The sequence below is a fragment of the Beta vulgaris genome, chromosome 4 (assembly GCF_026745355.1).
Source record: "Beta vulgaris subsp. vulgaris cultivar EL10 chromosome 4, EL10.2, whole genome shotgun sequence".
Lineage (NCBI taxonomy): Eukaryota > Viridiplantae > Streptophyta > Magnoliopsida > Caryophyllales > Amaranthaceae > Beta > Beta vulgaris.
In genome coordinates, this window is record NC_079205.1 from 13435787 (window position 1) to 13449946 (window position 14160).

The 14160-nt window shown below is 34.9% G+C and overlaps 2 protein-coding genes across 2 annotated transcripts; both read left to right on the forward strand.

Annotated features, from left to right (window-relative positions):
• Positions 1-5149: 5149 nt before the first annotated feature.
• LOC104891464 (uncharacterized) lies at positions 5150-9344 on the forward strand. Its single transcript, XM_010677160.4, has 4 exons — positions 5150-5567; positions 6295-6507; positions 8816-8841; positions 8929-9344. The coding sequence occupies exons 1-4, from the start codon at positions 5238-5240 to the stop codon at positions 9146-9148; spliced, it is 789 nt and encodes a 262-aa protein (XP_010675462.2). The 5' UTR covers positions 5150-5237; the 3' UTR covers positions 9149-9344.
• Positions 9345-11190: 1846 nt separating this feature from the next.
• Positions 11191-13860, forward strand: LOC104891463 (pathogenesis-related protein PR-4). Its single transcript, XM_010677158.4, has 2 exons — positions 11191-11513; positions 13542-13860. Exons 1-2 carry the CDS (start codon positions 11250-11252, stop codon positions 13704-13706), a joined length of 429 nt encoding a protein of 142 aa, XP_010675460.2. The 5' UTR covers positions 11191-11249; the 3' UTR covers positions 13707-13860.
• Positions 13861-14160: the final 300 nt, after the last annotated feature.

Genomic DNA, 14160 nt, shown 5'->3' on the forward strand with positions numbered 1-14160 from the left:
GTTATTTTCCCATCAAATCTTCTATGTCAACTTCAAAAGATTTCTTTTAGTGCTCTAGTCCAGAAGTACAATGTAAAAAGCTGGAAAATGCTTTGAATATTTTACAAGTTATTCTAGAACGTTTTCTTAGGTGGCCAGACGATTTTTGTGCCTTGTAAGTTGTAAGCAGTAGTGTTGTAGCCTGGAAATTATTGGTTCCCAAGGAACACGTGAATCCATCTAGAGCGTCCACGTGTTTCTTATCTACAAAAAAAGTATAAGGCAAAAAGAAGATGACTGAAGTACAAATTTCTACTAAGGAAAACTACAAGCCATCTTTTTGGCCTGACACACATCTAGGCCCAATCAGCTCAAGGGGCCTTTAGTCTTTTGATTAGAGTAGAGGTTTCAGCAAGCAATATCAAAAAACGGCTACATATGATTGGTTGATGTGTACTCCCTAATCATTGTCTGCCACATGTCATGCTTTCATTGCCTAGTCAATCAAGTCCCCTTAAATTAGGGTGACCTTAGAGTACAGCAATCAGACCCCAAACACTATAAATAGTCCCTGAAATTAGGAGAAAGGTATATTTTTCAGCAGTGTGTACTATTACTTTGTGAAAACTCTCTCTCTACTTTCTTTCATCTCTACTTTTCCTTATTACTCATGATACCTGACTTAAGTTTCGAAGGAGAAGCCACCATCCAAACCTCCAAGGTGGGTCCATTTTTTACAGGATTGGAATGCAGCTTAGGTTCGGGATTTATCTGACTAGGACATCGTTGCACAATTCTCCATTAAAGAACATGTTGAGGAATAACGACATATTTACTAGTCAAGCACTACGTAACAACTAGTATTAATTAATTAATTGAATCTAGCGTAATTCAAATTTTTGGATGCCACCTACAATAAATAACTAAACTTGTAAGTAGTCAACATTCACATTGAAAAAAATCAAAGACTCGGTCTTGGATTTTAATCTAGAAATTTTCTTCCAGTTTCTTGTATTAAAAAGAGAGAAATATGAACAAGCTCTCCTAATGTTCTAGCGGCTATACACACAGCTGCTCTATATATACAAGTGCCTAAGCACTAAAACCTAAACCTTTATGGTAATTTGTACATTAGACAAAAGAGAATAAAAACAAAAGGTTCTCACAATAATGAGCTTAGCAGCCACAATACGAGGTATAGAATTCTAAGAAAAAATATATTTACATTCTCTGCATAAGGAACATGGTAAAGCAATGTTCCATAGCAAAAAAAAAAACCATATTCCAATACACCCCCTCAAGTTGGACTTGTGAAAAACAGAAGTATCTTGAAGCTTAAGTGTTTGTGTTGTTGCTCACTAAGGCACTTTGTCATGATATCTGCTAACTGTAGAAAGGATCTAACATATAGAACATTTTGAAAGCCATTTGTGAGGTGTTCCCTTACATAGTGGCAATCCACCTTAAGGTGTTTAGTCCTTTCATGAAAAATGGGATTATGGGCAAGATATATGGTAGACTTGTTATCACAGAAAAGATCAATATGGCTAGGTATAGAAATGCCCAAATCTAAGAGTAATCATTCAAGCCAAACCAGACCGTTGGTGGTTTGTGACATACACATGTATTCAGCTTCTATTGAAGACTTAGAAAAGTCTTCTACTTATTTGTCTTCCATGATATTAGAGAATTTCCCAAGAAAACACAATAGTGTATCAATGATCTGACACTGAAAGCACAATTGCCCCAATCTGAGTCACATAACTCAGTAAGCCTAAGTTTAGAACTGGCTTAGTAATAAAATAATCTTGATTGACGGTACCTGAGAGATATTTGATAACTTGAATTGCTGCTTGAAGGTGAGGTTTTCTTGGCTTTGTCATGAATTGGCTCAGTTGTTGAACTGAGTAAGAAATGTCTGGCCTAGTTAGGTTGAGGTAGAGAAGTCTTCTTATTATGCTTCTATACAGGTCAAGATCATTTAAGACTTCTCCTTCATCATTAGATAATTTTATACCTTTTGAAAAAGGACATTTGGAAGCTTGCATCTTATTGTGCCTGTGCTTTATGCCAAAAATGAACTTTCTCTGATTAAGCATGATCCTTCTGTATTTCTGGCAACTTCTTTGTGGCTGCGATAATATCATCTATTATGCAACACCATGATCCTTCTGTATTTACAGTCGTGCCTGTGCTTTTACAATATGCCAACATGTTCTATTGAGATCATTTTTCATTTCTTGTATTTCACCTTCATGATTCCCTGTGATGAGTAAATCATCAACATATTTTTCTGTGTGTTTAGTGAACAGAGAGCAATCTTTCTTAGACTAAACATATCCAATGTTAAATCAGAAATTTTGTAAGTTCTTTAATCCATACAAGCTCCTTTTCAGTTTGCACACTTGTTCAGGCTTACCCTTGAGATAATCTTTGAGCTGCTTCATGCATACCTCCTCATCTAGATATCCATGCAGAAAATCATTAGTGATATCTAGATGATTGAGTTTGCATCCTTTAATGCTTGCCAAAGCAATGAGCGTACTAACACAGGTAAGTTTTGCCACATGGGAGAATGTGTGTTTGTAGTCCTTCCCTTCTATTTGTTTGTCTCCCCTTGCCACAAGTCTTGCTTTCAACCTGTCTATCTCACTATTAGGCTTGAATTTTATCTTGTAAACCCACTTGTTCTCAATAGCAACCTTGCCTTCATGTAAGCTAGCTAGATCCCAAGTATCATTTTCATAGTGCATTGAGCTCCTCTTGCATAGCTTGCACCCAACCTTCATCTCTTGCTGCTTCAGTATAACGTAGTGGCTCTCTAACTCTTAAAACATTGTTAATGTAGCTCACGTATTCCCCACTGAAATATCCTCCCTCCTTTATGGCTACAACAGTATCACAACTTTTATATGTGTCATCTGCTACATTTCTCTTGCCGGGAATGTCATAGACATAATCCTTCAGCTTGGAAGGAATGTCACTATCTCTAAATGACCTTCTTGGTCAGTGTTGAATTGTATTTTGACCATCTTGAATCTTCTTGATTTACTTCATTGAGAATGTTAGTAAGCTCATCAGTGTCTAAAACATCATCATCATAATCATAAGAACATGTTGTAAATTGTGAGATATCCTCAGTATTCTTTCTTTTATGAAATAAATATGGAAAAAAAAATCTCTTTAAAAACCACATCTCTACTAACAAAGATTTTTCTTGTGGCTAAGTCCATTACCTTGTATCCTTTTTGGTTGTAAGGATATCCTAACATCATGCACCCAATAGCTCTGGCCTCAAACTTATCTCCTGGCTTCTGGTGAGGACTAGCATAACACAGACATCCAATCATTCTTAAATGATCATAGTCTTGTTCATTCTTTGTGAGCCTAGTGTATGGTGTTTCCGTTATATCACAACACTTTGTAGAAGATTGATTAAATACGTTGCTGCAAGAATACATTGACTTCACAAATACTTAGGCAAACCAACATGTATTCTTAATGCCCTTGATGTCTCAAGAAAGTACATGTGTTTTCTTTCAACCCTAGCATTTTGCTGAGGTACCTACTACACTCCTTTGATGAGTGATGCCTCTCTCTATAAACATTTGCTTGCATTCATCTTGAAATATCTCAGTTCCATTATCACTTCAATGGATTTTAACCTTAGTGTGAAAATGGTTCTCAACATGAATAAAGAAATTCAAAAGAATTCCTTTTACATGCTCTTAAACAACATTTGAGTCCATGTTGCTCTACTATGGTCATCAACAATAGTAACAAAGTATTGAGGTCCTGTCAAGGACTTAGTCCTATAAAGACCCCCATAAGTCCACATGGATTAGATGAAAAATACTAGCATCAGACTTACTAACATTAAAAGGCAACTTGTGATGCTTTGCAAGAGTTGAAGTGTCACAAAAGAAATAAATCGTTAAGGTTTTTACACTTGAAAAGCTATATGTTGCATCTTAGATGGAGAAACATGCCCAGTCTAGCATGAATAAGTTTTAAATTAACTACTCCCTCCGTCTCGGAATACTCTTTACACTTTCCTTTTTCATCTGTCCCAAAATACTCTTTACACTTCTATTTTGGGATATGACCCACTATTAACGCGATTTTATGGTTTCTTCGATTTATTTGGGGGATTTCGACCTATATGCGCATTGTCGTTTATGATCACTTTTATGACATCTTTCTCAAACAAAACTCACCTAATTCAAAGATAAAAATCAAGATTCTCATCATATCATATACGATTGAGTCTGTCCTAAAAAGTGCATGTAGAAAGGTGATCACCGTAGAGTTAGAGTCGTTATACATGTCTATGTCGTTCCATCTCATACCATCTCTAACAAATCTTTCCTATCATATCTATCATATCATATTTCATCCTTCAAAAAACACATGTATATTTCAAAATATATCATACTACACCCTCTTCTATTATATTTTTTTCGAAAACATTTACTAATCATCATCTTACCAATGTCCAAAGAAAAACTCTTTCTCAAAACATAATAAATCTTTGATCATCCATTATTTTTTTCTCAATAAAAGATAAAAGCAAGAGATACTTTCAAAAACGAATTTCGAAAATCCTAAGCCCATTCCAAATACCTCTGATCAACCCAATCCCAATTCATTTGCATTCATCCCGGACCCATCTATGTTTAAGTCCTTGCATTCATTTTAGATCCATGTGCATTAGAGTCTATTTGCATTCATCCTAGGCCCATCTAAGTTTGATCCCAACCCATTTTACTTCGGCTTGGCCCGAACCCGACTCGATGAACAACTCTAATTGGGTCTAATTGGGTTTCGGATTAACTTTCAGTTGGGTTACGATCAAGTTCGGATCTTGAATTATCGTGCTCAAACGGCAATGAGTTTGAATACACTTCGATATATAGTCATGTTAGAATATGATCTTGTCGGGTGTCAATCAAGTCTGGTTAATCTCATATCGATTTCGAAAATTCTCAAGTCAAATGAGGTTCAAATTGAGTCGATATCAAGTTCAACGGAGAATGTTTTTTTACACCTCTGCCTAAACCAAAATTAGCGTAGCACAATTCACAGTGTCATTCACTAACCATTAACCAAGTTAGAAGATATTTTTTCCAAAATAACGGGAAAAAAAGTGACTAAAAACATAAGATGATCCTTCCTCGACCGTCGTCAGTACTCACTAGTCACTCCTCTAGTCCTCTTCTCTGTGGCTTTGGGTTAGAAAGCAGCAATCGCGCGCACAAATGTTGCAGTCCATACATCTTCTCCCTCCAAATTCCTTCCTGACTCCCTCTTATCCTCTGCCAAAACCCTCTCTATCTCCTCTCATTTTCCTCCACAAACCCACTTCAACCCACTCTCTCTCCTCCAATCTTCGCACACCATGGCCGATTTTCGCGACTTCCATGGAAGAAGAAGGACCCATCGAACTTTCCTCGGATGTTCCCTCCATTTTCGCCACAAATGATGACCCTACTCCTCTCCAAGTTTCCACCAGTGTTCTTCTTACTGGGGCTATCTCTATCTTTCTCTTTCGCTCCGTTCGTCGCAGAGCTAAACGAGCTAAGGACTTGGTATTCTCTCTCTTACCCACTTCATCATTTTCTATCTAATTGTGTGTAATTATGTTTTTCAGTTTAATGGGGGTTTTGAGTTTTCCGGGTTTCTTTTGAATTGTGATGTTTGAAAGAGAGAAGTTGGGAATTTTTCTGTGTTTCTGTTAGTTGTTTAAGAATTTGAATTTTATTACTGCTTATGTTTCATTTCAGTTACGTATTGAATTGCTATTAGGCTTGTTTCTTTAAGATGCGTCATTGAGGTATCGTATAGGTTTTGGATATTGGTATCTTGTTAATTGTTGATAAAGCTTCTCTTTGGAGAAATGTCGGGTTCATATACGATTTGTTCATGTCGATTTTCAATGGTAAATTTAACAAAAGGAGTAGTATATTGAATCGTACATGTATATTGAATTTAGAAAGTAGTATATGAAAACCAACACATGACCACCATCTATGAGCTCTTTTTGGACAATGGTAATATTAGTTTCAATATACTACTTTTTTTTTATAATTATGATGATGACAAAAAATGTTCATAACTGATATGAACTGAGCAAAGCTCCTTCTCTTTGGTTGGGTTCTCTTCTCTTATAATGACATGCATTTAGTCAATTTTCGATGATCTTGGTTTTTATGTATTTTACCAATTGAAACATGTAGTTTTCAGGGCTTTGTGCCTCTAGAGCATATGTTCATTGTCTGTTTCAGATGGTAATCTATAGTTGTTTTGTGATATTAGAGAATGAGATCGTCTGGTGCGAAGAGTATGAAAGAGGAGGCATTGGACAGCTTAAAAGCAATTGGATCAGTCTCGATTGAATCTAAAACCCCATCCCCTGTCCAGGCCTTCTTGGGAGCAATCACTGCAGGTGTGATTGCAGTCATTCTGTATAAATTTACAACTACTATTGAGGCAGCTCTTAATCGGCAAACTCTTTCTGATAGCTTCTCGGTTTGTCTTTTCACTTCTTGACTTCTTTCCTTTTCTTATGAAGAGAAAATTATTCATGTTATGTACTTGTGTCTCCTGATCAATTTCCATGATTTTCACTCTGTTTTGTGTTTTGGAGCTGTAATGGTGATTTGATACTAGAGTTTTTTAAAGGATCTTCATACTATAAGTAAATTAGAGTTTCAATATGTCAATTTTATCTATTTTTTAAGCATGCAGAGAACTGGTTTATTGTTGTTATTTTCTCCCTATTGCATTCATAGCTTCACTGCAATACATGTTACATAACTGCTTTATTGCTTGTACTACTACAATCTACTACTGAAACTGAGGATACTATTTGCTGCATAATGTTGGTGTTCTTAAATTTCTTCCTTTTTGCCCATTGAGCCTCATCGTTTTGGAGAGAACATCTTTGTGTATACTTGTGTCTCTCTTTCTTCCCATGGTTGTACCTTTTTTCTGTCTTATTATTATCTTCAGAGCTGTTGATGCCTGTTTGTTTCAGCCTCCACCCATGCAATTCTTGGCTCTTAATAATGGATGAGAGTTATCTGGGTTAATGTAATCGTTTCCTGAGTTTATAGTCTGTGAATGTCTACCACCCTTAGATAACATCTTTATAACTGGCACTGCTTAATTATCCAATATTAAGAATAAACTACTGACACTCTGTCAGGAGAGTTGTGATGATACTTCTCATGTCTTTTGCTGATAGTTTCCTTTTTCTGTCTCCCCTGTTGAGGGGGGTGTCTTGTGGAGGGATTGATGGACAGATGGACATGTTTTGTTTCATATATTAGAAAAACATGGAGGTTGGATCTACTTGCCCAATCATCTGCCAGTAATTAATTTGCTTTCTCTGTCGTGACACTCTGAGATTTCTCTCGTTTCCATATGTAGTGTATCACATTGCTCATCTCTCTGAGTGCAATGTAATGTAAGTAACACCTTGTTTTTTTGCATGTCATGGAGCAAAAAAATTATTGGAAGAAGTTCCAGTTTTTCTCTTTCTTGTAGCTCCAATAGTCTTACAACTTCCATATGCCTTTAGTAATGTGAATGAGTTGCGTATACTCAGCATATCCGTGTCTATTGACTTGCATATACTCAGCGTATCTGTGTCTATATATCTGGTAATTGACAAGGATACTTCAAGGTTAAATGGAAAGTCTAAGTAGCATGTATCGGCTTGCTCCATGTTGCCGACTGTAAGTGAGGCCTGATTTCGAAGAGCTACAGTTAGATAAGAGCTGAAGACTTTCTTTTCTTTTTATGGTGAGTTGCGTAAACTTTTTTGTCAGTGCCTCCATTTCGGCAGAATACTAAATCTAGTCCCTGCTAGGCTGCTATAAAGGTGCTTCTTTGGAAAACTTAATGGTTCGAGTATTCTCCCCTTCCAACGATGTTTGTTGGAATGGACATCAGTTGCAACTAACAAATAAACCCATGTGTACGACATTTTGTGGTGTGAGACTAAGAAATTTATTTTTAGTTATGTACCAGTATAGGAGATCTTTTTTTTTTGTTTTTCAAGCTATATATTGGTATTCGAGGTCAGTTCTTTTAGAATATGTGAATCCCAAAATTGGTTACTTTTGGCATATTAGATAACTTATGAACTGCCTAATAATATATGCTGCCTGCTCTTTTATAGGAGCATTATAAATGAAATCCACATAAAAGAAGCTAGATAGTCGGTGAAACTTGCCATTTCTTTAAAGCCAGCGCCTGAGTTTTCTTGGTTAAAATTTGATACTCTTATGTTCTACATGGCATATTCATTTGAAAGTTACTGAATAGGCTATATGGTAGGCCGTAATAAATTATGGCAATGGTAATGAATTTATAAGTAATTTGTCAAGAGAGTTTCCTCCCAATGACCATACTAATTCTTGTCCATCCTTCAATACCACTTTGCGATGGAAATTAGATGTAAAAGAAAAGGTTTCCATGAGCACCAGCATGAAAATATCCTTAAAAACTTACATATAAATTCATTATAGTTACCTTTTCTGTACCTGCTACCGAACGGGCTATAAAGGTCAAAAAGGTAAAATATTAGAACAGGGTCGAATTCTAGTATCTACATTAGCACAGGTTTGTGGCAGTTTGATGTGTTACAATTTAAAAATCAGTGCACAACTCAGAATTAGTGTATAAGCTTATGGTTCTCGACTTAATTGCATTTTTAATGAAGTATCTGAGTGTTGGTCCATGGGTTCTCTGAAAATTTGTGAATCAAAACTTAGCTCTGACTCATGCTTCCTCTGCTGATTTATTATGTTTGCTTTCCCCTACTTGTCAGGTTCGTCAAATTACTGTCACAGTAAGGTATAATTCCTGACTTTTTACTTTTCATAGTAAACTTCTAGATTCTAATACGCATCAATTTTGAATATTTTCTCTTGCTATTTGTAGGACTATTATCAACGGAATATGTTACCTTGCAACTTTCGTTTTCGGGCTCAATTCTGTTGGCCTATTCCTTTATTCAGGGCAGCTCGCTCTCAACTCTTTTTCTGAAGACTCTGGAAATAGTGATGTGAAAAATAAAGACGAGTTGGAGTCCCGTTCCCTTAATATGTCATCAGAAAACTCTAGTACGGAAGAAAATAATGATACTGATCAAACTTCTTGATATATGCTGTCATAGATTAGTATAGTTTTCCTTTTAGTTTATAGGATCTTCAATGTATCATGTACTTCTATGTTGATCATTCTTTAGATACAGCATAAGCTGCACTAGGTGCAGTGTAGATTTTGTATGTATGAAACTGGTTCAATATATAACCAGCAAAAAGCTTATATTACGAAAATGTTCTACTTTTCCTCTATTTCTTTTATGCTGAAATGATATGGCGTTGAGCCATAAGGAAAGATGAGATGCGACAATCAGGGGTTGCATTTTGCCTAACTGATGAAGAAATTACGATTTTAGTCTATTTTGGAGTACACGAATGCTGTATTGTGGACCTTTCTTTGAAGATCACGTATACCACCTTTGACACTCTATTAGAAGGAGAATATGCTAGGTGAAGATATGGATTAATTTTAAAACTTTAAATTGGGTAAGACAAATGATCAAGCTATCCTTTGTTCATAGTATTACTTTTTCAGTAGCTCATCCTTCTAAAGACTCGGCACAATGCACACAACACTTTGATGTGTACTGTAACAATTAACAAAGACTGAATAAACAAATGAATCAATTTAATTAATTCAAACACAGATAAGAGGTGTGATCAAGTTAACTTGTATTCAAATATTTTTAGTTGATTTTTCCATTTGGCTTGTATATCATGATTGAAATTAGACGTGGTTATTCGACAGGGTAGTCCAATGATCAAAGGGTTAGGGTCAATTTTACAGGGTTTTTATTGGACAGGGTGTTATTGGACAGGATCATTATTGGATAGGGCCATTATAGGGCCAACAAAGAAACTCAATAATTTTAAAAAATAAAATAAGTTTTGTAAAAATAATTACATATTCGGATTCGCATTCATTTATACTTACTTTTGACTCTTTGTTCCTTGTTTTTCTTGCTCGTTTACCGACCCCGCCCATTATCGGCCTGCTATAAGCCCTCTACCCATTTGGCCCGGCCCGCTACCGACCCTTTATGAGGTGACCCTCTTATGACCCGATCCGTTTCCGACCCACACTGACCCTGACCCTGACTCTGACTCGACCCGCCCAATAACCAGTTCTAATTGAAATTGTGCACCAAAGTTTTATGTATCAAACATATGGTGGAGGATAGGGGTGTTGACGAGCCTAGCTGGCTCACGAACTATTCAAGCTCGGCTAGGAATTTTCTAAAGCTGAGCATAGAGGAGTTCGGTCCGAGAAGTTCGTGAGCAGGCTCGAAATATATTTTAGCTTATAATATTTTACATCGTAGAGAATTTCAATGAAATAATATAGTTAAATTGTCCATAATACTTGTGTACAACTCAAAGGAAGTAGTTTAAACTTAATCATGGGAAATATTAGGACGTAAATTTTAACCACAAGTTGAAATTTAAGGTAAAAAATAATTAGAAAACTTAAGATCGAAAAAGCTCGAGTTCTAGTAGAATCATTACGAGCTGAGCCAAGCTGAGCAACCCCAAGCTCACGGTTTGGCTCGTTAACACATATAATGGAGGTTAATCCGTTAATATGAGAGTGGTGCACCATACTCTAGGTTCACTCATGCTCGGGTATATTTTAGTTGTCATAAGGATACTACATTTTACATCCTATAACCGAATGTATACATATACCAATAATTTCTAGGCTAAACTTGAATGTGTACCATACTTTCTATAAATCCAGCCCAAATATATAAAGCATGAATTTGTATGAAATTCTCTAAAAATGAGTACAAAAGAAAAAATACAGATCTTTACGCCATTGACAAAACTCTAAAGAAGTCCAAGCAATGGGAAGCAGAAAGGAAACTAGATTAAACAGTGTTGTTATTTTGACCAAGAATTTTATCCCATCGGCCAACCTGTTAGTACACAATGTCGCTTAGGATAAGCTTGTTTGTTAACACAACACCGTGTATACTACGACAACAACAGTTACTATACTAGAAGGTAGAATATTCAAACACTAATACAATTCTCCCACTACAAGGGCATTCAGGTAAATCTCACAACAAACTGATTCCTATAAATAGCAAAACACTTGCTAGCAAAATAATCAAACAAATTAAACCTTTATAAATAGTTGGATCATACTTGAGAAATATGGAGAGTAAAAGTGTTTTGGTTATGGTTGTAGTGTGCCTTGCACTAGTAATTGGCACTACAGCACAGAGTGCAAATAATGTGAGAGCAACATTCAATAACTACAACCCACAAAATATTGGGTATAATTATTATACTGCGAGTGTATATTGTGCTACATGGGATGGGGACAAACCTTTGTCTTTTCGCAGCCAGTATGGTTGGACTGCCTTTTGTGGCCCTGCTGGTCCTACTGGCCAAGCTTCTTGTGGCAGGTGTCTCAGGGTAAGCATTTTTCGTTTCCTATTTTTCTATAGTCTATTTTTTGTTTTCTTCTTGTGATTTAAAATGTAATTTTAAAATACTATCTTTTCATTATTTCATTTATATATAATTAAAATTATTTATGTTTGAAATGTACAAGTAAAAATTATTCAAAAAGCAAATGGGCAAAACATTATGAAACAAAAAGAGTGGTAATTTTCAAAATTGCACAGCCAAAACTAATTGTAATTGTTTTTATTTCAATTTGAAATTTATTTTTGATTTTATATAAAAAACAATTGATTTTTTTATACAGTTATAATCTTTATTTTTTATAATATTTGATAACAAAACATCCCATAATAATTTACCCGTTAATTTATCCTATGAAAGTAACTCGTGTTATTAAAGTAATTTTTGTGCTATAATGGAGTTATTCATGGTAGGAATCTAATAGAAAATTAAAAAGTGATTTTTGACAAAGGGTACCTCTTACGGCCCATTTGGTTTAGTTGTAATAGTAACGGTTTTATGTGTAAATTTGTGAAGATATTTTCAGGTTAATATCTATGGTAATGAAAGTTGATGTCAAAACATGGGTTTTCCTACATGAATTGTGATTACCATTCAATACCACTTTCTTAAGTGATAATGGATGGTAATGAAATTTTCGGAAGAAAATAGGTCTTTTGGGATAAAGTAGCATTAATATGAATGTTGATATGGGAAATTGAGAATGTCTTCACAAATTTACAGTACAAACCATTATCATTACTACTCCCTCCGTCCCAAAATATAGTTCTTGATTCCATTTTTATACGGGAATTAAGGTTAGTAGAATCTAAGAAGGATAGTAAAGATTTTTTTTGTTTATTCAAATAAATGTTTTATGGGAAAGAGGATTGTAGGAGAGAGAATGGAGAATAATGGGTGAAAGATCTTTAATTGTAACACTTGTGTTGAATTAACAAAACAAAAAACTAATTTCAAGAAGCGAATAAATGAAAAGGGCACGATTTTTCTAGGCAAATTACGAAAAAAATGTGAAACTAAATATAGAAACAAGAACTATATTTTGGGATACCCAAAATGGAAATAAGAATTATATTTTGGGACAGAGAAAGTACCATTTAATATACTTCCTCCGTTCTATATTAAGTGAAACACTTCTCCAAAAAAAGCTCTCACATAAAGATAAAAGTGTTTCACTTATTATGAAACGGAGAAAGTATATCACTAATCAAACGGGTTGTTGTTGCTATAATGTTAGTTGGTTGTACTTGGCAATTCGCATAGGGATCATATTGGGCTTATGGGCCCATATATATTAAAAGCGTTGATTTTTAAACTTCAATTATGAAGACATTTATTTTTTCTATTTACTAAATTGATATAACAACATCCACCATAATGAACAAAACTCTATGCAATTTTCTCTCTCATCATCCAAAAAAAAAACTCATGGCTCATTACCAAATTCACAAGTTCATCAATTTTCTCTCTCCTACTTTTTGCTTCAAAATTAAATATGTTTTAAATGTTTCAAAATATGGCAAAATGGATATCATTTTATAGATCTCAAAAAAAAAAACATTAATATTTTTTTATATTTTTAGATTGGTTCTTTTTTAAGATATAATCATTTTAATTTAGCAAATACATTTGTCACACAATATTCCACCACTTGGTGCGGCCCACTATTCTCATAATATAATTTTGTTTGTTCACCATGTGACCAATTCCTTGATTGGTGACGTCATGACTAATAATATTTTGCAACTTGTTTATGATAGGATGAATTTTATTTTTTTTAACCCCATGAACTTTGTATGTTCACAGTTTTGTGTATGCTCTAATTAGGTTTCAAGCTTAAGTAATAATTGTGCTGATGTATCAACCTCGTGTCAAATTCTGAATAGAAAAACAAAAAGAGAGTAGGAGTAGAACTACTATAGTAGTATATAACCTTTTTCCCTGCTATACCCATGAATTGTTAAATTAAAACTAGATTATAAATTATTGAAATTAATTATGCAATGGGGCTTGCAGGTAACGAACATGGCAACGGGAGCTCAAGTAACAGTGAGAATAGTTGATCAGTGCAGTAACGGAGGGTTAGATCTTGATGTTAATGTATTTAACCAAATAGACACCAATGGTCAAGGCGTTGCTCAAGGTCACCTTCAAGTCAATTACCAATTTGTCAACTGCTGAACCACCCTCAGCCGGCCTACAAGGCTAATAACATATTGCAGATGATCATATGCTTCTTTTCTTTTACGCGGTTCTCGCTAAATAACTCTTGGTTGTTTAGAGCTTACTTTGTGAGCTTGCTATATATGAATAAAGATCATCAATTGGCCTATCACCGAATTTCTTGTATTTTTGCTCTTTTTTTCTCTTCTTTTTATGATTTTTTAATTGAGCCGCACTAAGTCGTTATACTGTTGTAAGGATCTTCATTACCATGAACCAAACTTCTTGAACACCTGAAAATCATATATCCACTTTATCAGGTAGTTTAAAAAAAATGGTCTTTGATCTAATCCAAGAAATCCGAGTCCGCCAAATCGGATATATGAATTCTCCGGATAGAGAGTCATAGGGTACCCGGAAAAATTAACCTTTTGATTTTCACCAAAAAAAAAAAAATAACCTTTTGAACAAC